General features: G+C 37.5%; 1 protein-coding gene across 3 annotated transcripts; it reads left to right on the forward strand.

Annotated features, from left to right (window-relative positions):
• Positions 1-19850: 19850 nt before the first annotated feature.
• On the forward strand, positions 19851-25564 carry LOC146762341 (uncharacterized). 3 transcript variants are annotated; one of them, XR_014942260.1, is made up of 2 exons: positions 19851-24433; positions 25285-25564. XR_014942260.1 is itself a non-coding variant. In XM_085536505.1 (2 exons), exon 2 carries the CDS (start codon positions 21379-21381, stop codon positions 22357-22359), a length of 981 nt encoding a protein of 326 aa, XP_085392631.1. In that variant the 5' UTR covers positions 19851-20242; positions 20411-21378; the 3' UTR covers positions 22360-24588. The 3 variants fall into 3 exon arrangements, 1 of the variants encoding a protein (XP_085392631.1); XR_014942265.1 differs by lacking the exon at positions 25285-25564 and having other exon boundaries at positions 19851-24176; positions 24345-24588; XM_085536505.1 differs by lacking the exon at positions 25285-25564 and having other exon boundaries at positions 19851-20242; positions 20411-24588.
• Positions 25565-26628: the final 1064 nt, after the last annotated feature.

The following is a 26628-nucleotide window of genomic DNA, read 5'->3' on the forward strand; positions in this document are numbered from 1 at the left end:
GGTATTTAATATCACACTGCAGGCTATACAGCACTATCTGTATCATCTGGAAGTAGGATGCCAACATAATGAAGTACAGTTTAATAAAACGTTTTGAAGGAGAGTTGGAAGGAATGCTATCCCTCTACATCTGTGCAGGGAAATGCTCCAAAAAGGAGTTACAGGCTGTACAGAGGGTCTTCCTTCAAGCTCAGTGAAGATTGTGCTTTCTTCACCTTGGTCTCAGTTTATTCTCTCCTCTGACATCCCAAGCTGCCTTCCAAAATATCCCTCCATTTCTGGGCTCACCCTGGTAGTAAATGCCTATAAGACCAGGACCTCAGCAAGCAACAGTTCTTATTTCAAAGACAGACATCTCAAAATTGGACTCATATGTCATGTTGGAGTTGGGCAGTTATCAGATACAGGATTCAGGATGATACTTGATATTGGTTTCCCAGGCTCAACTGTAAACAGATGATAGCAAACTAATATTGTAAATCTGAAAACTGGCAGTAGAGTCAATATTAAATATTCATAAAGTAGCATTACCTCAGGAATGGGGCAAACATAACACTTCAAAAGAGAACCAGACTATCCACCAATGTGGAGGAAGAATCTGCCCCATAGCTGAAGCTCCAGTAGTGGTCTTTAATGTAAGCGCTCCTTCATAGTTGCCAAATTCCAATTTAAAAACTACCTTCCCTAAACTTCCCTAATCAATGAGTTTCTTCTTTCTATTGTAATGTTTCCCTGCCTGTAGTATATCTGCAAAATGTAGATATGAATTCACTAAGGAAGATAAGGAGGTCCAAGAGTTTTTACTGCAATACCTACAGCACACTTCCTAGTCACATGACTGTGTGGCTATAAAGCAACAATATGGTCCCTTCTCTCCCACAATCAGGCCCTGTTTTTCCCTATTCCTCAAACTACAACTTTGTTTTCTAGAGGCACCCATAATTTTTATTTTATTTTATTTTATTTTATTTTATTTTATTTTATTTTATTTTATTTTATTTTATTTATTTATTTTTTTCAATTGTAAGGAATTGCTTAGTACCTCAGTTTCCTCAAATGAACTTCTGTGTGAGTCAGGACTGCATTATTCCACAGGGAATCATGAAAATCAGCCCTTTTAGGTGCTGAAAATAAAATAACCTCTTGACTGCTTTTCCTTGAGTCAGAAAATCTGAAAGGCAGCTTTGATTGGAACTTTCATTTTGTATTTTGTTTTGCTTAGTATCTGCTTCTAAGACAGTTGGTTTATAATTTTGTTCCAGAATGTTTCCATCCCTCCCCCCACATTTCTGCTGGAGTAATCTGTATTTTCCGGCAGCAGTAGTGAAGCTTTGCCCTGGAGCAATCCCATAAACACTTGCAAAAAGCATAATTTTTCACAGTCAGATATTCATGAGGCAAAAACTGGGTAGCTTCATGCAGCAATTGCAAAGTGCTGCAGACAGGCTGTCTGGTGGATTGTGCGCTAGGCTGGGATCCAGGAATGCTTGAATCGTAGTGCTGGCTCTTCTACCAGCTTGCTGTGTGGTCTTGGGCCTGGGCAAGCCACAGCCTCTGTCTCACAAGTTGCCCATATATAAAAGGAGGATAATAATATTTGCCTGCTTTGTAGGAGTCAACACTCCTGTGCTAATGTTTTTGCAGGACTCTGAAAACCTAAAGAGCTGCCAAAGTGTTGAAGCTTTCTACCAAGCCAGGCATTTGTCTTTAAATTTAGAATGCAGCTTGCTCCAGTGAGCAAAAACATTTCAACCACCTGCAAGGTTTTACAGACAGTTAGATATTCAGTGATGTTTTCCATTTATATAAGACAAATCAGGCAGGATTCTTTAGAAGAACAAAGAAGCAGTTTTGTACTTTTTATTCACTGTAGCTGATTTTCCTCTCCCCTTGCCCTATTCTCTGTACTTTATGTTGTACATCAGCCTGGATTCACAGATCCACTACTGAATTTAGACAAGTGCAATCTATTGAACTTGTATTGCCTTTTTCTTTCCACATCTGGCATTTATGCAGTCAGTCCTTTTAAGTAAAGTTAAACTAGATGATATTACAGTATATGCAAAATAAAATCAAGATAAACCATGATAAAATTACAAGGGCAAAAATTCTATCCTCTTAAAGCTATCAAAGCACAAAGCCTTCCAGAGACAAAGGTTAAGTCCAGTGTCTTGCTGGGAATTCTGCACTGAATATGTCATAGATATGAAGATTCACTTCTAGTGATTTTTTTTTTTTTTTTTTTCCCCACAAATTGTGTTTAAAGACACAGTAGAGAGCTCTGGGAGGAGAGGAAATTCTTAATTTCTTATAGAAAATGCTGTTTATTTTTCCCTAAAATACTGCTCTGAGGGCAGATGAAACCATATGTGAAGTGAGGTTGAATTTCAAGTGCCATTTTGGTCAACATGACAAATGTTTCGGAAACCAAGAGGCAGTTTGCTTAGAAGTATCTGTTATGTTGTTTTAAAGCACCACTTGTTCAAACACCCAAAGGCAGTAAGCAGTGACAAGTCAATGCCCCTTTCAGATAAAAGCATTTCCCTCTGAGAGAAACCTGTGATTTTAGTGAAACCTTTGGTGCAGCTCAGCTCAGTAATGCAAAAGAAAATTGTTTTTTATAGGTCAAGCTTGACTAGCTTGTGAATTGAACTGCTTTATGGATGAGTTTGGTGAATTCTTTGCAGGGCCTCAGGCAGGCCTTGGAGGACATTGCAGGAGAGCTGGTGGATAATAAGAGAAAGAGAAGCATTGGGGTTTTTTAGGGATTGGTAAGCCAGTATTTTAGCTTATTTAGATACCTAGAACCTTAATAGAGTTATGACCAGCAGTATTTTCCAAGCTACAGGCTGAGTGGCAAGAAGGTCAACGTTCCTTTTTTGGTCAGCTTAAGGACTACCTGTGCAGTTTGTTGTTATATTTAATCATCAAATGCTTCTCAATGCTAGGTATAGATTTGCCTGCTGCTTTTGTCAGGCTGTGCAGTTGCAAACTGAACTGGTGAGTTTGAAGGTATCATGAACACAAAACTCAGTGTTTTGATGAGAGCAGCTAGCTCAGCCAGCCTGTCTTGTGATTGCACAAATATTAAATTTAATGTGTGAGAGAGGAAGAAAATCATATCTTGAGGTCAGAGAAAGGAAGAAGCCCCCCTTATTTTTTTTCTTGTTTTGAACACCACTCAGATCTCATTAAGCATAACCTGAAACTGTAAAATAAACATCTCAGTGGGAAGAGGGGAAAAGGAAGTGTCATGGGTGGAAACCATGCTCTTCACTCATAAATATTGTATTTATTGATATAAAATAGTGATTTAATAAGGCTTAATCATGAATAAGACAGTGACTTAACAGGAATCAAACTGATAAGGTACACTTCATTATTTACTGCATAGAGGATAGGGCTAAGTGGGGTCATCTAGGGGACCCTCCTGTAGATTTACAGGGTTCAGGGGACTCCCATACTTTACAAGACTTCACAGAAGAGTCTGAGTGTGACTGGATTCACTCCTAGTCCCAGACTTGTTCAGCAGTTTATCATAGAATCATAGAATCACAAGGTTGGAAAGGACCTATAAGATCATCTAGTTCAACTGTCCTCCCATTACGGTTGCTACCACAAGCTACTAAACCAGATCTCATAGCTCCTCATCCAGATGCCTCTTGAACACTGCCAGGGATGGTGACTCCATGACCTCCCTAGGCAGGCCATTACAGCGCCTGACCACTCTCTGAAAGGAAAAGTTTTTCCTCCTCTGTTACAACTTGCAGCCATTTCCTCAGGGCCTGTTAGTTGCCTGTTGAGAAGAGGCCAAGCCCCTCCTCATCATAACCTGCCTTCTGGAAGTAGAAGAGTGCAATGAGGTCTCCCCTGAGCCTCCCCTTCTCCAGACAAAACAATCCCAGCTCCCTCAGCTGCTCCTCATAAGATATTGGCCTTCTTGGCCACCTGGGTCCACTGTCTACTCATGATCAGCCGAGCATCAACCAACACCCCCACGTTCCTTTCCTCTTCACAGTCATCCAGCCACGAGATGGATGAGAGATTCTGTCTGAGAGATTGTATGTGTGCAGCTAATTAATTAATGTGTAGTGAATTTCTACAGCAGGCATAACCACAAAAGGTATCCACACTCAAGAGGACATTCTTCCACATCACTCCCCGTCATACAGGAGATCTCAAAGAGCTTTAGGCTGTTTTATATTTATCAGGGTAAGTTGATTTACTCATAGTCATATTAGATATTGATTGTGATTTTGAGCTAGATGTTAATTTCTCAAAAATCTAGCTTAAATGAGACAGTGTTCAGCACTGAGGTTATGTTGGTGCCACAGATGGTGGAAGAAAAAATTAGACTTAATCCTATGCCTTTAGATGATTTGTTTGATGTTCAGTCTACTCCAGGTCAGCAAATATATGCTTTTATTTTTGCAGCATTTGAGTTCAGAATGATCTCACTGTGGATGAATAATAGTATGATCTCCTATATCTCAGATGGAGCCAGTTCCTAAGCCTGAGTGCATTTAGCAGCATCTTTATCCCCAGATCATTCAATCAGTACTGGCTTGTCTGTGAAAGCAAGCAACCTGGACCCAAGACAACTCTGTCTCACAATATCTCTCATAATATCTCATAATATTCTATGTTGTTTATACTCTATATTTAAATTATACATAAAAAAATATTTGGTAATTGATCTTTTATTTTGATAACAGGTGTTCTTGGAGATGCAAAATATATCATTTCTTACTAAGCTGACCCCTAACACTGTCCAAAACCTCACCTTATAACAGCAGATCTTTTGTTTTGATAGAAGAAATAATTAAATCTAAAAGAAAACAAGGGCTCATCTTTTTTTGTCATCCCTGCTTCTGTGGAATTATCTTCATGTTTTGAATAACACCTTAATGAGAAATAATTTAAAAAGGAATGCTAGATTCTTAGTATTCTGATTTTGCTGGTCAGTCAGCTACATCTACAGCTAGCTATAGGACACTGGGAGAATATATTATTTTCTGTCAGTTTTGCCCTTTAATCTGTCAATAATATCCACACAGAAACAAACAACAACAACAACAACAAAAACTACCCTTTTCTATAGCAACTAGTGTCAGATGTAGACAATATTTAGCTGAATTTCTGACCACACATTTTTGACCTTTTGTGACCAGTGACAAGGCTGAACAAGAACAAAGAGATGTAGATAAGAGATCTAATGAATATTTAAATATCCACCTTCCTCAGAGAAAGGGCATTTTCAGATGTATAAATCCATCTTTTTCACCTTCTCTTTCAAAGAAGACTTCCCTGTTGCAGAATAGTAAAACTCAGCTGAAAGGGCATTCTTTGGCTTCCCACACCCCAAATCTGTTTCCTTGCTTTTAGCTCCAGGTTAATATCATTTTACTGGCATTACAGCCATAAGGGAGAAATCCAAATCTGTCATGTATAACTACGGGAATGAGCACACAAACAAAATCATTTTTTGAGAACCTTTTTAAATTATCCATTAAAAATTCCAGGCAGTCGTGCAGGAAGTTGCTTGTTGGAAATCCCTACACTTAGTACAGACAGATTTAATGATAATTTTAGGAGAATGATGAGGGAGTGGTAGAAGTGATCTCCAGGGGTCCATCTCTACCAATCATTGGTAACTTCTGCAACTTCTTTTGAACAGTGAAATGTGTATGTTTTATTAGAATTAACCCAAAGATCTCACGTTTTTACAAGGAGAGACTGATTTCTTTTCTTGATTTTCTGAATTACTTGGTGCCACAGAGCATATATTTTCCTCTAACAGGCGCTGTACACTGTAGCATATTTTTTCAGTTGATGACAATTGTGTTACTGCTCTTTAGACAACATCGTAGAACATTGTAGAATGGAAAAAAAAATCTATCAGTGGCAAAAAAAATAAACTCAGACCTATTTTTTTCTTATTCATAGTGCAGGATATTATATTAGACATGTTTTTCCATGCATTTTACTTTTTCTCCATTGTATGTTCTTTTACATTTTAAAAAGTCCACCCCAAAAGTCCCTAATGGTCTACTCCAAACATCTCTACTACCTTCAGCAGGGAAAAAAAAAATAAATCTAAAGGATCCTCAAGGTTTGGTTTGCAGGATAGTTTCCAATAATATACATAACATTCACAAGAAACCTAATCAGATAAATTATTACACTGATGCAATAGCAGATCCACTTACAAATGTATCCACTAAAATTACTTAAGAAGTTGGGTCATTAATAAATGATATAATCTGATAAAAAAGTTAAAATGAAAAAATGATCATGACCTTATTTTTAATTTTATTATTATTATTATTATTTTCATTAAAAATGCAATTGGACATTCATGATTGATATATAAGTTGGTTGTTATTGTAAAATATGGGAAGATGTGGCTTACATTCTGTTCAGGATAACTGTGATTCATTATGAATGACGAAATGAGGAGACTGACAGAAAGACTTTCTGACCCAAGGTAAGTCTATTCTCTCCCCCAGTTCCCAGTGGGATGGGAGAGTGAAGTGAAAAAAACAAAATAGAACTTGTGTGTTGAAACAAAAAGACTTACTATGATAAAGAAAGGGAAAAGGATCATAATTATAACAAATACATATATAAATATTTATAGAAGTATGCACGCAGAATTGAATTGCTCACCATGCCCAACCAATGACCAGCTAGCCCTCTGAGCAGCAGAAGAGAATGAGATGCCCTCACACCGCCTTCCACTTGATGTCATATAGAATGGAATAGCACTTTGTCCTGTTTAAGTCAGCTGTTCTAATTATGTTCCTGTGGGCCCTTCTCTGCACATGGACTAGGCTCTGTCAACACTGCTTAGCTCAACTGTAAATAGTGATGCTTTATCAACATTGTTTTTCTCCTAAAACCAAAACATAGTATTGTACCAGACACACTGAAGAAAACATTTCTGTTCCAGTTAAAACTAAGACAGCTTGTTTGTTTACTTCTTCTTCTTCTTCTTCTTCGAATTAAGTGCTTATAAAGTATATAACTGTTATTTAGATACTATTTTGCACTTATTTCTGCCTTGATTATCAATGGAATCTTCATATTTCTTTATACAGGTTAATTGATTATTGCAAACACAGTAGACTATTTTTCTATTAAAAGTGTTCATTTAAACATTTAAATGTTACAGAGAAATGTTTTTAGAATTTCCTTTTGCTTATATATCAGTGAAATGCTGCATACAAGTACTTCAGTTTGTTTAAATGTACACACTCTTTCCTAACAAACAAAATTTCAGAATTCTTCTGTTTTACATTCCAGATACAGTGTATCTTAGGTTAAAGTTCACTCTTTTTTTCCTTTTCCTCTTCCCTTTCCCTTTTCTTTTTCAAAACTAAACAAAGTGCATTTCTTAATCAAAAGTCTTGATTTTAATTAAAGAAATTATATATTTGGGATAAATTCAGAGAGAAAAATCAGGAAAATATGACAATATCTCATGCTTTAGTTAGCAAAAGCTAATATTTGTAGTCCATCTTGAACAATATCTTGAAATTAAGCTGAATGAAATAAAGCAAAATATCATGGAAGAAACTATTACATCTGATCACTGCATCAGTAAAGATCACTCTTTATATTGTTCCTTTTGTCTCTAATTTCTACAGTTTTTCTAGGGAAGCTATTCTGCCATATGCTTCCTGCAATAATATAGGGCTCTTCAGCTGATAGACGAGAAATGAGATTACAAAGAAAATAATAAAATAAATAGACTTTTCCTGAAGAAGTCCTGAAGCAATTGGAGAAGATCAGTGCAATATATTCTCCCTGAACGTTCACTATATTTATAGAGATCGCAAGTTGGAGAGCTATTTTATTTCTTACTGCCGATGCATTATTTTCTTTTCTCCCATGCTGTGTCACAGCATGCCATCTTGTTTTGCAACCTCTGAAGCCGAGACAAATCCCTGAAACATAAGAAAAATGCATGTAGACTGTTTTTGTTGTTTAAAAATCAACCTGCTTCCACTGGTGACCAGGTGGATCATTGTTTAGAAAACATAAAATTTACATAATTACTGACTGTAGGATTATATTTGTAAACATTCCAGTTTCTTCCTGCAGAATTGTGTGAGAACAGCTGTCTCAAAAATTCTGATTATCACTGTTAATTAATTCTGCCTGAAAAACAGCAAGATAGAAATGAACCCTAAGTCCCATCTCAGAATTTGCAAACCTATTCTGTGTGTACTGCAAGATGAAGATGACAATATACAAAGGTTTGACGGCTGGAGACATTATGCAATATGTAATATTGAGCATACAGTATTACAGCTCAGACTGAAGGTTTGACTTTAATGAGAGCACAGGAATGATATTTGCTGTAAAAAGTACTTTTACATTAATTCTGAGACAGAACGGTGAAAGACTTGCATTCCTTTTGATATCTGGGTGCCTGATAACTTTAGCTGTGCTTTCATTATGTTTAATATTTCCTCCTCCTTCCCTCAGTTCCCAGATAATAACTGTATAACCACGCACACAAACACATTCAGTATATAAAAGCAATTATTTACTTCTAAAAACAAATTTGATACCATGAACAATATCCTGCCTCTCAAGGGAAGAGTTTAGCTTAGGAAAGGTGTGTTCATGACTGCCAAGAGGAAACTATCCCTGCTTTCTCATATCCTGTGCTCTTACCAAGTATCCAGCCGCCAAGCAACAGCAAGTAGAAGGCATAATGAACTGTGGAATATATGGAAAGAATTGTAATTAGCATAGATAATGGTATTTAGAAACTAGGAAGCCCAAGAAAGTTGTAGTTTCTGAGACTGGACTATTTCTTTCTTCTTACTCTCATATTAAAACAGCATCCAGCCAAAGCTGTGTTTTGCCACTCACAGTCTAGAGACAGGCCAGGCCAGTAGGAGCAGGATCACGTGGAAGACTCCCTGTTGATTTTTCTTTGCTTCTTTTCTCAGATCTTCATCTCTAAGTAATTCCATTTGAATCAGCAAGTCCTGCGGTGATTAACCTTTCTACAGATCTATGTGAAATTTAACTCCCAAGGAAGCAAGTCAAATCAAGCTTTTCGGTTTTTTTACCTTATTTTTAAGTCAATCAGTTATCCAATAGAAGTACTCTATGCTGAAAAAAAAAAAAAAAAAAAGAAAAAAAAGTAGTCTTACAAGCTGGATTGCCAATAAAAAGTCATTAAAAATGAGTGTAGTTGACAAAGTCAAGTGAAAGACTAAATAGGAATATACAAAAGAGAACTGAAATTATTTTTAATTCTTTAAATGTTTACCTCTTTCACAGACTCAAAATAGCTAATAGATTTTCGGGGCCATCAGCTATAACTGTAGATTTTTTTTCAATAACCAGAGGTTTTAAAATTAAAAAAAAAAAAAGTGGAGTTCCTTGTTGGTTATATTAAATGCTAGTTAAGATAGGGCGTCAGTATAATGCACTGGGATTTAGAGGGTAAAATGTTAATATTACAGGTTTTTTAAATAATTACAGTCATCTCTAAGATGTACTTTTGCTTTGTTCATTGCTGGTACAAAATTGATAAAACTGATTCAAACTGATAAAAGAGCAGGAGGATCAGAGATAATTAAAAGGAAATAAAAGATTCCCGAGCCTCTGATCTTTATATTGTATTAAATTATTATAAGTTCAGTCAGGATAATTGAAAATGTTACTAACCTCATATGTTTTTGGATGTATCAATTAAAAGTAAAGTAAAGTACCTCATGGAAAATAAAGGCAAATCAGATATCAAAGGAAAGAAAATGTTCAATGAAAGACTAAATGTAAGCTGTTTGGCAGAAGACAGGGGAAAAAAGATCTTGCCTCACTCTCTTTACATGAAAAGGGAACTTCTTTTCTATAAACCATCTTATGAGATCGTTAGTTGGAGAGCTCAAATTTCAAGGATTTGCAGTAAATATCTCATCTTGGATTGGTGAGAGAGATTGTTCTTATCCTCTGCTGAAGAGATTATTTATGCAGTGATAAGACTGTATGAGTTCTATTCTCCATCAGCATGGGTTATGATATGGGCAGGCAAATGGACTGCTAAGTGTCAGACATGCTTAATGAAAAACAGCAACAAAGTTGAGTGTTGTCAGATTTTTTACATTCATTATTTGCATGTATTACTCCTGTATTTCCTCCTCTTCTCCACAGAAATTTCTTTATTCATGCCAAGCATCAGGTGCTTCAGACTGAGAGTATTCAAAGAAGGTCATCTAGTTTAGATCTCTATTCAGAGTAGGGCTAACTTTAACGTTGGGTAAAAGTGCTCAGGGCCCTGCACAGTGAAATTTTAAGTATCTCCAAGGATATTCCACTTCATTCCCAGGCACTTGCTTAGCTCCCCCTTAGTGAATAACTTGTCTGAAATTCCCCTTCTACAGCTTATGAACACTACAGCTTGCGTTTTCACTTTGCACTTACTAGAAAAGTCTAGCACAACTTCTCCATAAACCCTCTCTGATAGCTGAAGACTGAAATTATATCCTTCAGTTATCTTCTTTTCTCCAGGTTGAACAACACATCTTCTTCATCTTCTCCTTATATGATGTTCTTCAGCCACGTCAGCATTTTTGTGCTCCCATGACAGCTTCTCTACAGTTTGTTGTTCTCTCATACATCATAGAGATATTATATCCTTTGACACAATCTTTCAGTTGCAACACGATGCGCATCAGCTACAGAGAAATAACCATTTCCATTAAACCACTGGCTATGAATTTGCTAATTGGGTCCAGTATCCAGGAAGCCTTCAACGTATGCAGGCTTACCTCATTTTCTGTTAACAAGATTCTCCATGTAGCCAGATTGCAGATACCACAAGAGACTTCCTGGAACCATTACCTATGAAAATTTTCTGTGAAAGTTAATGGGCTAAAAAAGTAGAGGTAACAGTATTCACATGCTTCCTACCAAAAATAGTCAGGGAAAAAAAAAAAAAAAAAAAAAAAAAGATAGAAATTTGTTTACTTATTGTTAGAACAGCCATTAAAATTACTAAGCAGCCCTTAATTTATGGGAATGTAAGGTATGCTTTCATTCTTTTAAGGTACCAGGTAACTGAATCAAGAATAGCCTGCATCAAAAGCACAGACATCTATCAAGGTGTGAGGTCATTGGTAGTTCTGAACTGTGTTGATAAGTAATAAGTACTTGAAAGTAATATAAATAAAGAGTGAGAGTAAAATAGTTAGAATATATTGAAATCATACTGCTAGCATGGTTTTTTCCAGCTCTTAGCTAAATGCACTCCTATTTGTTTTTTATTTCTGTTTGTAATACATTACTTTTCCAGGAGGGAAAAAAAAAAAAAAAGTACATATATAGATATATTTATATATTATAGTATAAGGCCTCTCAAGTGTCTAATTTGGTTGCAGGTCAAATAGCTTTACAGCCTAACAGGTGACAAGCTTCAAGGAGAGAGTTTGCACCCCCAAAACGTATTGGTTTAAGTGGCCATGTACTAATACTGTATAAATACACCATTCCACCGAACCTGATTTAAATCTTATGGAGTTTGATTACCCTAATGCCCTTCAGCTGGCAATCTGAAGTAGATCTTATTGGTTAATTCAGATTTGTATATTTGGTTATCCTTAAAGCTACACTGACGTAATGACCTCATATTTATTATTGTGTTGTATACGTTATATACACAGACTATAAGAATACTGAACTCCCCTTCTCTCTATTCCCTCTTCTTTCTAATACACCATACTATAGCAGTGAAGTATGAGATTGTTTAAAATTTTCACAGAATTAAAATACTTCAGCTGTTCTTGCTTCTCTTCCCAGTTTGCTCTCTCCAGTCCCAGATGTGTTCTGTTTATGTCACATGCATGTGTGTATAAGTAAAATACCTTTGTACTAGGAATGCACCAAGAAAAGAATGAAGCTTTGTTTAACAATACCAGGAGCCCACATTGTTATGACTTCAGATTATGGACTCAATTTGAAAGGGCAATTTTTAAAAGAAATTTAAAGACAGCTTACTTTGTACAATTTTATCAATTATTATAAAAAGTATTTTTTGTGGTTCTCAGGGAACTTAAATTACGATGTCAGTTACTTAGCTATCACTTTCCCATTTTCTAGGAGCAGTTTGGAAAAAGTCTGTCTTTCCAGGTCTGACAGAGTCCAGCTTTACTGAATCTGTCACATGAACCCAATTACATGTTGTGATGACAACAGAAACAAACAATTCAAGAGATGGTCATGAAATCCCTCATGCCTCATATGGACATATGCACAATGTCCTCTTTCCACTACCACTGCAAATTAAAGAATGGGCTGCAGCTGAAAGCACTGTGCCAGAGCTGCAGAGCAGAAGACACTGCCATGAGAGCAGTGTCTGTGCTGCAACCACTGCTTGCATGAGGAGATGTTTCTGTCTCAGACAGGCTGCACACGCATTGCTAGCTGCTCTTGTCCTTTGTCTCCCTCGTGGAGAAATTCTATGGTTGCTGGGGAGAGTGACCCCAGAAATTCTGCATAGAGCTTGCGTAATTGAAAACATGCAGAACTCCTTATTAAATAAACTGCATGAAAAGATGCAGAATCAAATCCAACAGGAAGAAACAAGTTCAACAGAGAAAGTTTGTTCATGCTTTATCTTGTGGATACTCTGAAAGGGACAGGTAAAGCAGTACGCTGGATAGATGATCAAAGTAAGACCCAGAAGACAAAAGTCAGTTGTATTCAAACTAGAGTAAATATCCATCTATGTACAGTCTTCTGGGTGGGCATATGGTTTTAGCAGAAAACTAAGATGCCTCATTTCAGATAAACAGAAAGAAAGATTTATCCAGCTTTACTCTGCACTCTGCCTAGCTTATATATTTCTTGTCAGATGCTCTTCGTCATCGAGGCAGAGGAATCAAACACACCTGGGGTGATACTCATCACTCTGATCTCTGGTTTACCACTGGCTGCACAGGCTTGTATGCTCTAGCCACACTAGCTGATAGCCTGACTTCCCTTCTATTTCCTTAACATCTTCCAAGCACATGGACATGTTCTTGTGCAGAAATAGGACAACCAAGCCAGGATCACTATACTGATCCAGTGTACCAGTGTTTGAGGCACTGAGATCCACAGCAAAAGTATTTCCAGACAAACAGCTTAGTACAGAGTCTGAGATATTACTTTCAAGGGTAAGCAGAGGGAATATTAAGGTAGCAGTTATATCTGGCTCACACACAGCATTCTCCTTAAGCTGGACTTTGTGGTATAAACAATATTTTATATTTTTGTTCTAAAAGATAAAAAAATACTATGAACTTGGTGTTAATATCTTGCTGGCAAATATCAATGCATTATGTTATACTGGATGGTGATATCTTATTCTATACATCTGTAAAAGATCAAATATTCACAATCCCACAGTATACTGTGAATATTCACCTTGAAATAATATGAGTTCTTGTTTTCCCTGAGCAGTCTGAAATTGTTAATGACAATGATGGAAGAGGAAACACCTAACAAGTATTAGACAAACTGTTTATCACATTTGGGCTACAGATTGAAATACAAACAAAATATATTATGGTCCCTTTCTCATGCAAAATCTTGCAAATTAAATTTAATAATGGAACCTGTAGGATGCTTCTTCCTTTTCAGCCTGCACATGTAGGGTAGGCAGGTAAAAAATAAATTAAAATTACAGAGGACTATAGTGACATGCATATATTTCTTGCCATGGGTTCGTGTAAAAAAGACAAAAGTGCTTCTTCCTCTTTTCACTCACCCAATGTTTTTGTCTCCAAAACATTAATTGGCGTTCATCAGAGCTATAGTCAACAGTTTGTCAGAAAATCAGAATTAAAAGTTAAGCTTAATTTGAAAAGGCTACCAGCTAATCACTTTTTGACTTATGCTGACAAATGAATTACAAAACATGCCAGCAGCTGCATATTTTATACAATCATTTGATCTGAAAACTAGACAGACCAGAGTAGAATGTAGAGAGTAAAGAGTGAACATAACAAAGTGAAAAAAAGGGAAAATGTTGTTTCCACAACAAAAAAATTGTGTTAAAATGACTAATTAATCATTCTGAGAGATTTCTCCATTGACTCAAATTAAGCCCTTGCTAGTTTCACATAAGTATGAGAAATTAGTTGTTAGATGAAGTTGGTTAGCATACTGCTACTCCAGTTTTTGAAGGCAGCATGAACAATGCAGCCTTGATCAAGCACAAGACTGTGCATTGCTGGTGTAACTCCATTCTCTCACTAGACCATGTCTAATAAGTAAGTCAAAGCTATACCTATTTCCTCCTGTGTGCACTTTACCCTTTGTCTCCTGACCTCACACAGCCCCAGCAATCCACTGGAAAGAATGCGGAGCAGCAGAAAGAATGGTATAATACAGTTGTAGGTAGGAGTACTGACTAAAATCTTCACTGAACATCAAAAGATCTGGGATAAATAAGTACGACTACAGAAGCATTATGTGCCACAGCCCAACATCAGATGACCAGACTGGTCAAAAGGCAAGCACATTTTATGAAAGAGATTTCAGTGTAAGGTCATAAGCCTCAGAAGCATCTACTAAACGCAGATATGCCCAGAAAGAGAAGAGCAAAAGCAAAAAGAATCTTATAGGAAACCCAAGAGATAAAACAAAATTCTATTTATTTTGAGAAATCTTAATGTTATTTTCTGAACTTTATTCAGGAATAAATGCTATTTTGAACATTTTTCCAGGAAATGAGATTGTATGACAGTACCTACCTACAAAATCAGCATCCCTCAACAACAATAAAGGACATATACAAGTAAACAAAGACATTACAGGAAGTGACAGATCCCACTTTATCCAAAAACTCCAACACAGAAATGCAGAGTGGGAGCTTCTTTCCCTCCTCTGCATTTCAAGGGTTGTGTCCTATTCTGCGTTACAGTCTTTTTCCTTTTAAATTCAGGTTCTCTTCAACTTGAGAGATGCTGTGGCACCATACTGCACTGGGAATGTATGATTGGCAGCTCCACAGGAAAAGCATAGTGATGTCAAATGAGGCAGAAATGGAAAAACAAATCCTTTTAGGAGGCCTTTTTCCCTCCTTGGTATAATCTGTGCCAGAAGAACTTGTTGGAATACTCACTTAGAATGTGGGAGATCTGTCTTTACATTTAATAAGAAATTTAAGAGTCAAATTCCCCAGCCAATGCCCCTATCTGTGTTTTGAGAGCTGGCATTCCAAGCTCATTTGCTTTCTGTTGATGCTGTCCTACTCCACATTTGCCAGCTGCTTAAAACACACATGAGAGATAATGAACTTAGTTTTAAATCTGTGCTCTGAATCAGACCTCTGTTTCAGACATATCTGAATGTTGATCTCTCACCTCCTCAGTGATTATCCTAACCACTTGGTGTTGCAGAAGAGAAACACCAGCAGTTCTGTGAATCAAATTCTTGAATTTTCATCATAGATGCCCCAAGACACTGCTGAAGTGCTGAAGGAATTATATTGATATTTCAAAAGCCAGCTGTTACTTTATTTTTCCCCGACAGTAAAATTCATTTATGTATTTTAATCATTCAAATATACTGATATGGGAAGTAATATCTGCAAATTTATTGAATGAAAATGATAACAGCATAATTTGACAAATATAGTCAGGAACTAATTTCAGCTCCTACTTATAAAGCAGATTATAGTTGAGGTCCGAAATTTCATGTCATTTCGCCAAGTCCTGTCAACATATCTATATAAAAATAATTCCTATCACAAAAGGAATCAAATGCCACAGAGAAAATTCTGCTCTCTTTTACAGATGTGTTTTTTGACACCAAACAGGTCACATATAGGGGATAATTTTGGTCCATATCTTCTCTTGGACTGAACTCAGCTTGTTCTTTTCCAGACGAAGTTATATTATAAGCTTTCAGGATATCTTCCTATACAGAAATGTTTTGGAGACTGTTTTTTTCCCATTGCTAGGACCATGTACTCTTTTGACTTAGTTTTCCTGGTGCATATAAGTTCTGAAGAATAAGTATCAGAAAATTATCTGTGTAATATATAATCTGTTTTTGGTATGGATGAAAAAAGTTGTCTTGAGCAACTGACACATTTCACCAACCTTTTTTCCTATAACAAAAGACCATCAAGTGGATTAATTCTTAGTAACCTGGACTTCAGAACAAGAAAACCAGATCAAGCTATAACACATTTCAATTAAGGTCTCAGGAAGCTGCAGAGAGCAATTGTAAGAAATAAAAATGTGGAGTCCTTTTCATTGTAGTGATTATACCTGATGCTAGGTGATTTTTTTTTTTTTTTTTTTTTTTTTAAAATGTGTAGACTAAAACAGTGAATCTTTTGCATCTCTAAATAAGACAGTCAAAGAGATGATGTGGGTGAGTTTCCAGGGTCTGTGAAAGTGAAATATACTTCACTAGGAAAGCATGTCTCCAAATGCAGAAACAAGATATGAATTGTCCAAATAGAGTAATTAAATGGGAAACTCAAAATACTTTTATATGAATCTGGAACTGTTTAAACACAATTTTCATATTTTTAAACAATATAAGACATCTTCATGTCTTAGTATCCATACTGATTTTTTAAACATTATAGCAAACATAAATAATTAGCTTCTTAATAGCTTGATAACAAATATATGTATATTAGAAATATGAATACAGATGTAGAAAAAGTGTAAGACTGATTCTCCTTTTTAACCATAAACATTTTCCAGAAAATATATTTAAAATGATTAAAACATGGGGTATAGAACTCATATCTAGGAAGACATCATAGAAACATAAATGGAGTCACCAAATATAATATAACATGAAGTATGTTCTAAATAGGAACAAAAAAAACTTGGAAACATCTTAGTAAAAATGAAATATGAGTTTTCAAACAGGTTTCTCTACAATTTCTATACTGCATAAGAGTTAGAATTTCAGAAGTGCTCTAACATTAAAATTTTTGAAAGTATTTTAGCTCTGCAATGGCCATAGCAAAAATCACAGTGGACTGATGTATTAATGCTGCTTAAATCTGGATCTCAGGTTTGAACTCACTGGAGGTTAATACTGTAATATATAGGAAACTAATCTGGTTGCACTTTGCTCAGTGCAGGAGTGCTTATACAAGACTGTTTCTTAAGCTGGCTTAAGCATCCCTGATAACCTCTCTTCTCACCGCCTAACACCACTTCTTTGGTAAATGAAGAATGTTTTATCTATAAGGCAAGCCAGATCAATGAACTAATCCAACAAGAAAGGGAAATAAGTAAAGGAAGGAAATAATGAAAAGAAATGAAAGTGGAGAAGGGAGGGAGGGAGAAAATAACAAAAGTGAAATAGAGAACATTTTTTTAATATTGGAATAGGGACAGAAGAAAATGAAGTATAAAGAAGAGAAAGAATGAGAAAGAGGAGAAAAAGGAAGAAAGAATTAATTTTAGCTCTCTCAGTTCGCAGGTTCAGTTTGGCCACCCAAGCAGCTGTGCCACCACACTTGAAGGGACAATGTGAGTACAGAAATTAATGAAGAAATGTAAAGAGGGAGGAGGAGGAGTGTGCTGATCCTACACTACTACCAGAGGAAATGCAGATCAGATCTGATGTCAGGCTCTGAGAAATTCCTGACAACAAGCAACAACTCCATGTTAGGTCTGTGCTTACTGTTTTACCGATCCCCAGCAGCCATCAGATTCAAAGTCATCTAAGAAGTGATTTTGGAGATGTGGCTAACGCCTTATCAGAACTGTCTAAAGAGAAACTGACATTCTTAGAAGATCCATGACTTGGTGACTTTGGAGTACACTGGCATAAATATTTTCAGTACTTGCATGTGGGAGGTATGCAGATGTACTGCTTTATGTATGTCAGCAAAAGTGAGAAATATAAGCATCCTAATGCATGCTTTCTTTAGAAACATTTCATCAGTAGAGGATTCATAGTTATTTATTGGTAATGCACCTCTAGTCTATATGTAAAGCACAACTTAAAGGTTACATTTTCACACTGTTCCTTCAGAGAATCACTTGCCAAAAAAAAAAAAAAAAAAAAAAGGCTTGCATAGCCCCATCTCTTCTAGAGCTTTTAGTCAAGGAATGGGCACATACTGTCTCTTAACTGAGCTAACAAAAAACTACAGCACATGGCTTAGGTGTGGGTATATATCCTATGTTTATTTTTTTCCGTTGTATCATAAAGATGCATTTCTCAAACAGGTTTGGACAGCACTTTGCTCGGAGTTGTGAGAAAAAATACATTATATAGGATTTATGTCATTGGAAAAAATATATGTAGTTGTGGAAATTCACTGGAGAAGGTGCAAAGTCGGAGTTCATGGGGGGAAAGTAAAGCGGGAGCACTTGAGAAAGGTTTCTGTAAGGGATGAAGAATATTTTTTTATCAGTAAAACATCTCTGCCACTGGAGCTTCATAACAGTAGAAGCAAGACCTCATATTGTTTACCAGTACCATTGCAGTAGCATACATTTTGCACACAGACTGGGTCTAGAAACATATTGAAGTTATGGGTAATTGGGCTGAGACTTTTCTACAGTTTCCAGATGAGCAAGAAGAGATCAAAAGGAAATTTTGATTTTTTTAATTTTATTTTCCTCTCCTCTCCTCTCCTCTCCTCTCCTCTCCTCTCCTCTCCTCTCCTCTCCTCTCCTCTCCTCTCCTCTCCTCTCCTCTCCTCTCCTCTCCTCTCCTCTCCTCTCCTCTCCTCTCCTCTCCTCTCCTCTCCTCTCCTCTCCTCTCCTCTCCTCTCCTCTCCTCTCCTCTCCTCTCCTCTCCTCTCCTTCTGAATTTACCTTGCTAAATAAACCTACCATATTTTTTGGCTCTCTATTAATTCTGTTCTTTGCAGGTTCTTTCAACAGGCTCCTCCAGCTTGATACTAAAAAATGACTATAATATTTCTGCTGAGCTCTCTGTAGGCTTTCACTAGACAGGAAGATGAGCCTATAGGCAATGTAATTGTAGATCTGTGATTAAAGAATTTACCTGAGGGTTAGAAAGTAGGGCTCAACTTCTCACATTATCACAGATCACACAGTGCTGATGGTAAACTGTGCAGGCCCAGATCCAAAGAGATTTTTGGGACTCATTAAAGGCTTCTTGCTCCATTCATCTGTAAGTCTAACCACTGTCCAGCTTTTCTGCTTTCATGCTGTTAAGTCTGCTGAGAGAATGCCTTTCAAGTTGAGGGATGCCCTGGAAATGGACAGGAGAACCAAGTTTGCTGCTGTTGATGACACTTAAATATGAGACAGAAGCCAAACCATTGTCAGTCATGTCAACAGTGATTTACTTCTAAGCCTTTGCAGACCTAAAATTCAGACATTCAGACATGAGGATATGTGGTGCTGAAAAATGAGGTGCTGATAGAGTCTGGGCACCTCCAAAGATTATGCAGGAACTTTCAAAAGCTCAATTTTAGGTTCTTAAAATCTCACTTAAAAACATCATCACCTTTCCTTACCCAGACTTTGTGATATCTAGGTTTCTGTGACTCCCTGTTTGGAAAGAGATTTGCAAATACCTGCTCTCCCAAGTAACTGTTAAGTGAGATAACAGTACTTGAATATTTAATGGAGTCAGGCTGAATGTTTTCATAGAAACATAAAAGCTCAGATACTTGCTTCTAGAAAATTGTAAGTTAAAACAAAAAAATACTGTGGACTTTTCTTATAAATACTTTTACTTCATTTCTTAGTTAAACAGTCTAATCTCTAGACTTGCCAAATAAGCAGAAAAATTAAAACTGAACTATAGAATCTGTAGTTCAGTAAGCTGTCAGCAGGAATACTGGAGTGTATATGGAACTTATTTGTCCAAGAACAGGCATTTGTAAGAAGCCATGCTTTTTACATTACTGTCTCAAAGTTTGCTGAAATGGACAAGTTCAGGCAAGTCCTGGCCAAGGTTCCAGGACTGCCTTTGTCTGAGACACACAGGAGATGGACAAGTCCGGGAGCTACGAAAGGGAGATAAGATACTGGCCCTTAAGTGGTCTTTCCTGTTTGCCCATCTCAAGGAAGATTGACAGCTCTGAGGAAGTCACAAGACTTTGACCCGAGCCGTCCCGAAATGTCTCGAAGGCTGGAAAGAAGGATAAAAAGGGCACGGACAAACCCCGAATTTTGGGGAGAGGTTTTCTGACACCAGATGCCTCTCTACGCGAGCGCCTGCATGCCGAAGAAGATGGCTGCATGCTGAAGAACCTTTGTTGGGCATCTAGGTATCCGATCTCAGATTTCTCCACCGTTGTCCTACTGTTGCCTATTATCTCTTCTGGGATTGCTGCTCGAGACTCTGCTCCGAGGGACCTCGCTGCCCGAGACTCTGCTTCTAGAGACCACGATACTCTGACCATCTTTTCTGCGATTCGCCGATCTGCTGCTTGCAGCCTGCTACTCCGTTGCTGCTCTCCCCTACGCTTATTTTGCCCCGGACCAACGTTAACAACGTGCTACGGGACGCTGCTGCATCCAGGAGGTGACTATTCCCCGCTTTAACGTAATTCTTGCTCTTTTCTACCTTTTTCTATCGCCTACTTTCCCTTCCCCATCACCCTAATTTTGGCATTCGTCACTCTCTCTTCCCCATCCCCTCAATTGTCTATTATTTCCAATAAACTGGTCGGATCAACATTTGAATGCTCTTCTTCTTAATCTCACGCCGGGCATAACATTATTAAAAGAACCTTTGCCTCACTCCTAAATTGGAGCGAGACATTTTTATTGGCGTAGTCGGCAGGATACCCGTCGTGAGAGTGTTATCCTTCCAGTTTCTCTAAAACTTTTCTGTCTGTTTCTCCTGGAGTTGCAAGGAGCGATTGTGATAACTTAATTTGACGTGTGCACCTCTCCAGGAAGACCGCTCCACATTCTGAAACTTTCTTTCTTACGTGTATACCTCTCGGGGACGAGTGAATTAATTTTGTACTACACGTGTGTGCCTCCCTGGGAAGACTATTTTGCATTGTGGTGGTTTTAAGTATCTTGTGACGTACCTTTGGTTTTTAAAGTTTTGTGTGTACCCCTCTTGTGGAAGTGGTGTGTGCTTCTCCAAGAAGTTTATTTCTTTTGAGAAACTTAGAAGTTATTTCTAACTTTTTTTTTTTTTTTTTTTTTTTGCTTGGAGGTTGAAGTTTTTCGTTGTGGCTTGCCAGAATAGCCAGGACCGATTGAGGTGTTTACACTTTCTTTGGAAGTGTTGATTGAGTCGTTTGGTCTTTTGTGTAAAGGAGTGTTTTGAGCAGTTGTTCGTTTTGTTAAGTGTTTGCCTCTCTGAGGAGATAAGGAATCGCCTCCTCCCTCAGCGTAGATTTCGTTGCCTGTAGATTTTTTGGTTGTGAGTAAAATTACATCTGATATGGAAGGTGAAAATATGTTGTTTGATATCCTTGAAAAGCACGGGTCTCGGCCATCGTCATTAGGGATGGACTGGGCACGTGAAAATTGGTATAATTTGCAGGCTGTTTCTGACCGCATTTGCGTTTTACAACATGGGGCTCGTACCCGAGCCGGGAAAGGCAAATCATTTATTTGTGCGGTACTCGGTGCTGCTTTAAAAGCAGCCGTAGAGTTCCGAGACCAGCAGTTTGAGGCGGAAAACCAGACTATACAGTCGTTACAAGAAACAGTTAAAACAACCCAAGAACTCGTGAAAGCCTTGCAAAACCAAATTGGAAATCTAGAAGTACAATTGGAAAGAGAGAGACATAATTCGGCCTTGTTACAAATGGCTTTTAAGGAAATTTTAACATATAAAGATACGGGTGACACTGATATTCATGGTGCACCACAAGAAAAACTGTATCCTCAGGAAGAACTGAAAGAAACGAAAGAAAATTTTGATAAGTTTGAAACCCCAATAGCCCCTCTGCGCCCTCTAATAAAAACAGAATATACCTTTGATAATGGAGAGGACCTGGATCCTCAAATGAATGTTAAAGAAATTCCCTTTTCTGCCACAGAATTAGAAAGAACTGGCACCTCAGGCCATTTGCAATCAGGGTATAAGGTATGGACATGGGGGGAGGTTGCCCAAGAGTTGATTAATTATGAAAGGAAATATGGGCCTGTGGCTTCTTCCAGTAAATCTGAGCCAAGGGAAGTAAGGCTCGCAGCAACCACCCTTGCTCCTAGGCCACCTAGCCCAAAACTCTGTGGAACTGGAAGGGTCTCATTGCTAGTAAGAACAGGTAGGAGAAATATTGATCATAAACGTAATCGTCTCTGGACACTGGGCTGGCAAAAGGGCATTCCACGAGATTTGATGAATGGATTACCCACAGTCAGGCTAGAGAAATTAGTTAACTTGTGGCCAGAACAAAAGCCCAAGGAAAGTTGATACTTTCGCCCCCTCCCCCAGATGAGAGGGAGGTGGGGGGGGGGGGGTGAAGGATGGATGTTTGTTAGGAGGCTCACGACTAAAAGGAGAAGATAATTGTATTAACAAAGCCCCCAAAGGGCGAGTTGTCTTGTTTTCTTTTACAGAAGATCCCCGCAGGACCTTCACAGAACAGAATGGCTTGTAGCTGATTTTAACCATTTGTGTTTTGTGACAGAAAAATTGAAGATGTGATCATGCTAGAATACTGATATACCTCTTTATTTCATATTTTGGTTGCAATAGTATTATGTTTTGTTTGCTGTACTTATGAGTTGTGATTGGTATCAGTCTTTGGATCTGTTTAAACTTCACAATTGGGTTCCAAGTTTTTTTTTTTCAGGTTATCCTGGCTTTCTTGTACTCTTTGCACAGTGGTAATCATTCCTTTTAACCTCTTTTGGTTTATTTCACCTCTTTTGGTCAAACTTGACGGTGATTTGCATGTAACTCCATGGTGTTTCCAAATTCCTAATGAATTGGGAAATGAGCAATGGGACCTATCTAATATCTGTTAGATGTGGTCACTAAAGTGAAATTTATCATAAAACCCTTTGCACTGATGCTTTCCAGTGTCTCATCAGTACAGGAGTTCCATTCAAAACACTGTTGTTGGAAAGTGTCTTCGTTTTTGATAAGAAATGTGTATGTTTCTGGGATTACTCCCTACGATTTAAATTCTGGGGTATCCTACACTATGTTGTGACTATAACAGTCCTTAGACTTGCCAGACTAGTATATATCTCTCAGCAATTGAACTGTTTTGGAAATGCTCAAGTGGAAGGTTCTCCTGACACAAATATCCCTATTGTTTTACTTGTTTATTTTTTACTATTGGTCATTGTTAAATGTATGGTTGTTTTCAATGTATGGTTGTTTTTTCTCAATTTCTATCTTTTATTCATTATGTAATATTTGTGTCAACCCCTCCTGAAGAATCACTGGGAGATGCCTGTGTCAAATTAAATGATTCCACCTGTTGTCTAAAGATTTATAATGGTAAAGTTAAACTAATTGCTGATGGTATACGTGTTCCTGTCCAAACTTGGAAAAGTCCAGACCTTGACCTTTTTCTCTGTCTTCCAGGTGTACTGTGGGAAAAATGCATCTTATTTTATCTATTGTGTGTTGTCGCAACTTTCATGTTTGTTTTGTGTATGATACCATGTTTCATTGAACTTATCCAATGTGTTGTATTGTCCATGTATTTTGTAACCTCCTCAAGTGATGGAGAAGTGGAGCACATCAAGAAATCTTTTGTAATGATTGTATTAAACATTTTAATTCCCCTACCCTCTCCTTTTCCCCTCATGCTTGCTATCTTTTTCTCACCAACCTGGATCAGCAGTGGTCCATTTTTTAAGCAAACTTTGAGTCACGGGGTGGTGTAAGAAGCCATGCTTTTTACATTACTGTCTCAAAGTTTGCTGAAATGGACAAGTTCAGGCAAGTCCTGGCCAAGGTTCCAGGACTGCCTTTGTCTGAGACACACAGGAGATGGACAAGTCCGGGAGCTACGAAAGGGAGATAAGATACTGGCCCTTAAGTGGTCTTTCCTGTTTGCCCATCTCAAGGAAGATTGACAGCTCTGAGGAAGTCACAAGACTTTGACCCGAGCCGTCCCGAAATGTCTCGAAGGCTGGAAAGAAGGATAAAAAGGGCACGGACAAACCCCGAATTTTGGGGAGAGGTTTTCTGACACCAGATGCCTCTCTACGCGAGCGCCTGCATGCCGAAGAAGATGGCTGCATGCTGAAGAACCTTTGTTGGGCATCTAGGTATCCGATCTCAGATTTCTCCACCGTTGTCCTACTGTTGCCTATTATCTCTTCTGGGATTGCTGCTCGAGACTCTGCTCCGAGGGACCTCGCTGCCCGAGACTCTGCTTCTAGAGACCACGATACTCTGACCATCTTTTCTGCGATTCGCCGATCTGCTGCTTGCAGCCTGCTACTCCGTTGCTGCTCTCCCCTACGCTTATTTTGCCCCGGACCAACGTTAACAACGTGCTACGGGACGCTGCTGCATCCAGGAGGTGACTATTCCCCGCTTTAACGTAATTCTTGCTCTTTTCTACCTTTTTCTATCGCCTACTTTCCCTTCCCCATCACCCTAATTTTGGCATTCGTCACTCTCTCTTCCCCATCCCCTCAATTGTCTATTATTTCCAATAAACTGGTCGGATCAACATTTGAATGCTCTTCTTCTTAATCTCACGCCGGGCATAACATTATTAAAAGAACCTTTGCCTCACTCCTAAATTGGAGCGAGACAGCATTTCAGTAGAACACTTTCAAGATCATATATTTGTATTCTCTTTAATGCTTCTGTGACTCACTTTATAAACCTTTGGCATACATTTTTTTACATTACATATTCTGAAATATGTTACCTGCTTTTAAATTTGAGAATTTGTTAAAATGAATGAGGAGCTCAAATATAACAAAAGCAAAGGTTCCAATAAAGACTGAGAGGCTTAAGATTTTATGAAAACAATCGAAAAATTTTAATTGCTAATCTGCAAAACAGAGTTAAAATTTTTGAACAGGTCTTTGTGAAAAGTCTGGCACTTTCATTCTGGAAATACCACAATCCCCTGTACACTGACCCTTTCACAGCTCCTTATACTTTTCCAAACAGAACTCAGATTTTTACCCCCTTCCCAAAAAGAAAACTAAAACCTGAACTGAATGGCTGAGAAAGAGCAATTTGTGTGATTTCAGTCCTTAGAAACTGGCTTGAGCTGGGATCCAAAAAAGATAGCATGAGAAGTACACTACTACATTATCTTTAATGTAATGGTTGGGGTTTTTATTACATGAAATGTCTTTTGTTCTGAAAACGCTACCTAGAACTTATTAACAATCTTATTTTATCTCTTTTTAGAGTACTTTGTTCCAAAGCAGAGAAGTGGAAACAAAGAAAGAATTCACGTAGATATGAAATGTGATATTGTTTGACTTAGCAAGAAAGAACAACAAATAAATGAATAAACAAATAAATAAGCCAAAGAATCATAGTGAAGTCTGATTAATTTAACAGTTTCTGTATCCAAATGTCTGCTCGCTTTCTGGCTTTTATTTTATTTTTTGTTGTTTCAAACCAATGTGTTTTTAACTCTTTTCATTGTATTGTTCCAATGATTAAAATACAAGTGTGGAGATGACTCTTTCAAGTCTCAACTTGTTAGAAATATTAATTTAGCTGCTAGCACAATATTCAAAAAGAATCGGTAAAAAATAGTACATTTAACCAGTGGAGAGAAGAAAACTTCTAGAAACAAAAAGTTAGCCTTTAGAAAGTGTAGTATAGTAAATCGCACATAACTTAAAATCATAATAGGACAAATCAGAAGTGAGCTGAAGGACAGCGCACCAAAGAAAGAAGAGATAGAAAAAAAAATTCATTTTCAAATGCATTAGAATAAAGAAATCTGCCACAAACATCTGCAGTATTAAAGACAATAAGGCCAATGTAGATGATCTAGAATTATTTACATGGTTGTACATTGTCTGATCTCTACTGCATATATCACTAGATGAGGTAACCAAGCCTAACAGCTTCCAAAGTAGAAGAACCACAATTCTGCTTCTTTATCTTCACTTCTGATTGTGTACTCCCACCATCCACTCTTTACCTGGCCTTCTTCTCATCAAAGATTTCAATGAGCTGATCAAGTATATTAACACAGAATAAAATTAATCTGTCTGAAGAAAGATAAGATCTGAAGAAATCCTGCTGCATTCATGAACTGCAATCTCTTCTGCAAAAATGTAAAAAGTGTCTGTTTGACACTGGAGAGGAAGTGGGGCTCTACAGCCTGACACAGATAAAAGATAAAGAGTGAGGTGAAGAGGAATAAAGAGAGGCACTTTCAGTGGCACCAAACTCTTATTGATTAAGAACACAAATCTCAAGTAACTTATTCAAAATGTCTATAGAAAAACTGAGAGCAGGCACCATGAGCAGATGGTCAACACCTAGGAAGTGTAAAGCAACTCAGTATGAAATTGAGGTAGTGTTTCATGGTAGTTCATAATATATGCCTTGGCAACAGTGCCCAAGGATCAAGAAAAAGCTGTATTTATTTCTTAAAAAGGATGCTGGGAACTGCAATTAGTAAACTCCTTGTAAGTCAATAGAGTTATAAAAAAAGTTATATACATTCAAATTGAAAGCATAACAAATTGACAAACAAACAAAAACCCCACAGAGCTGACAGATTTCTCA

This window comes from Coturnix japonica, chromosome 1, assembly GCF_054131305.1.
Source record: "Coturnix japonica strain WE chromosome 1, WE-NBRP24, whole genome shotgun sequence".
Lineage (NCBI taxonomy): Eukaryota > Metazoa > Chordata > Aves > Galliformes > Phasianidae > Coturnix > Coturnix japonica.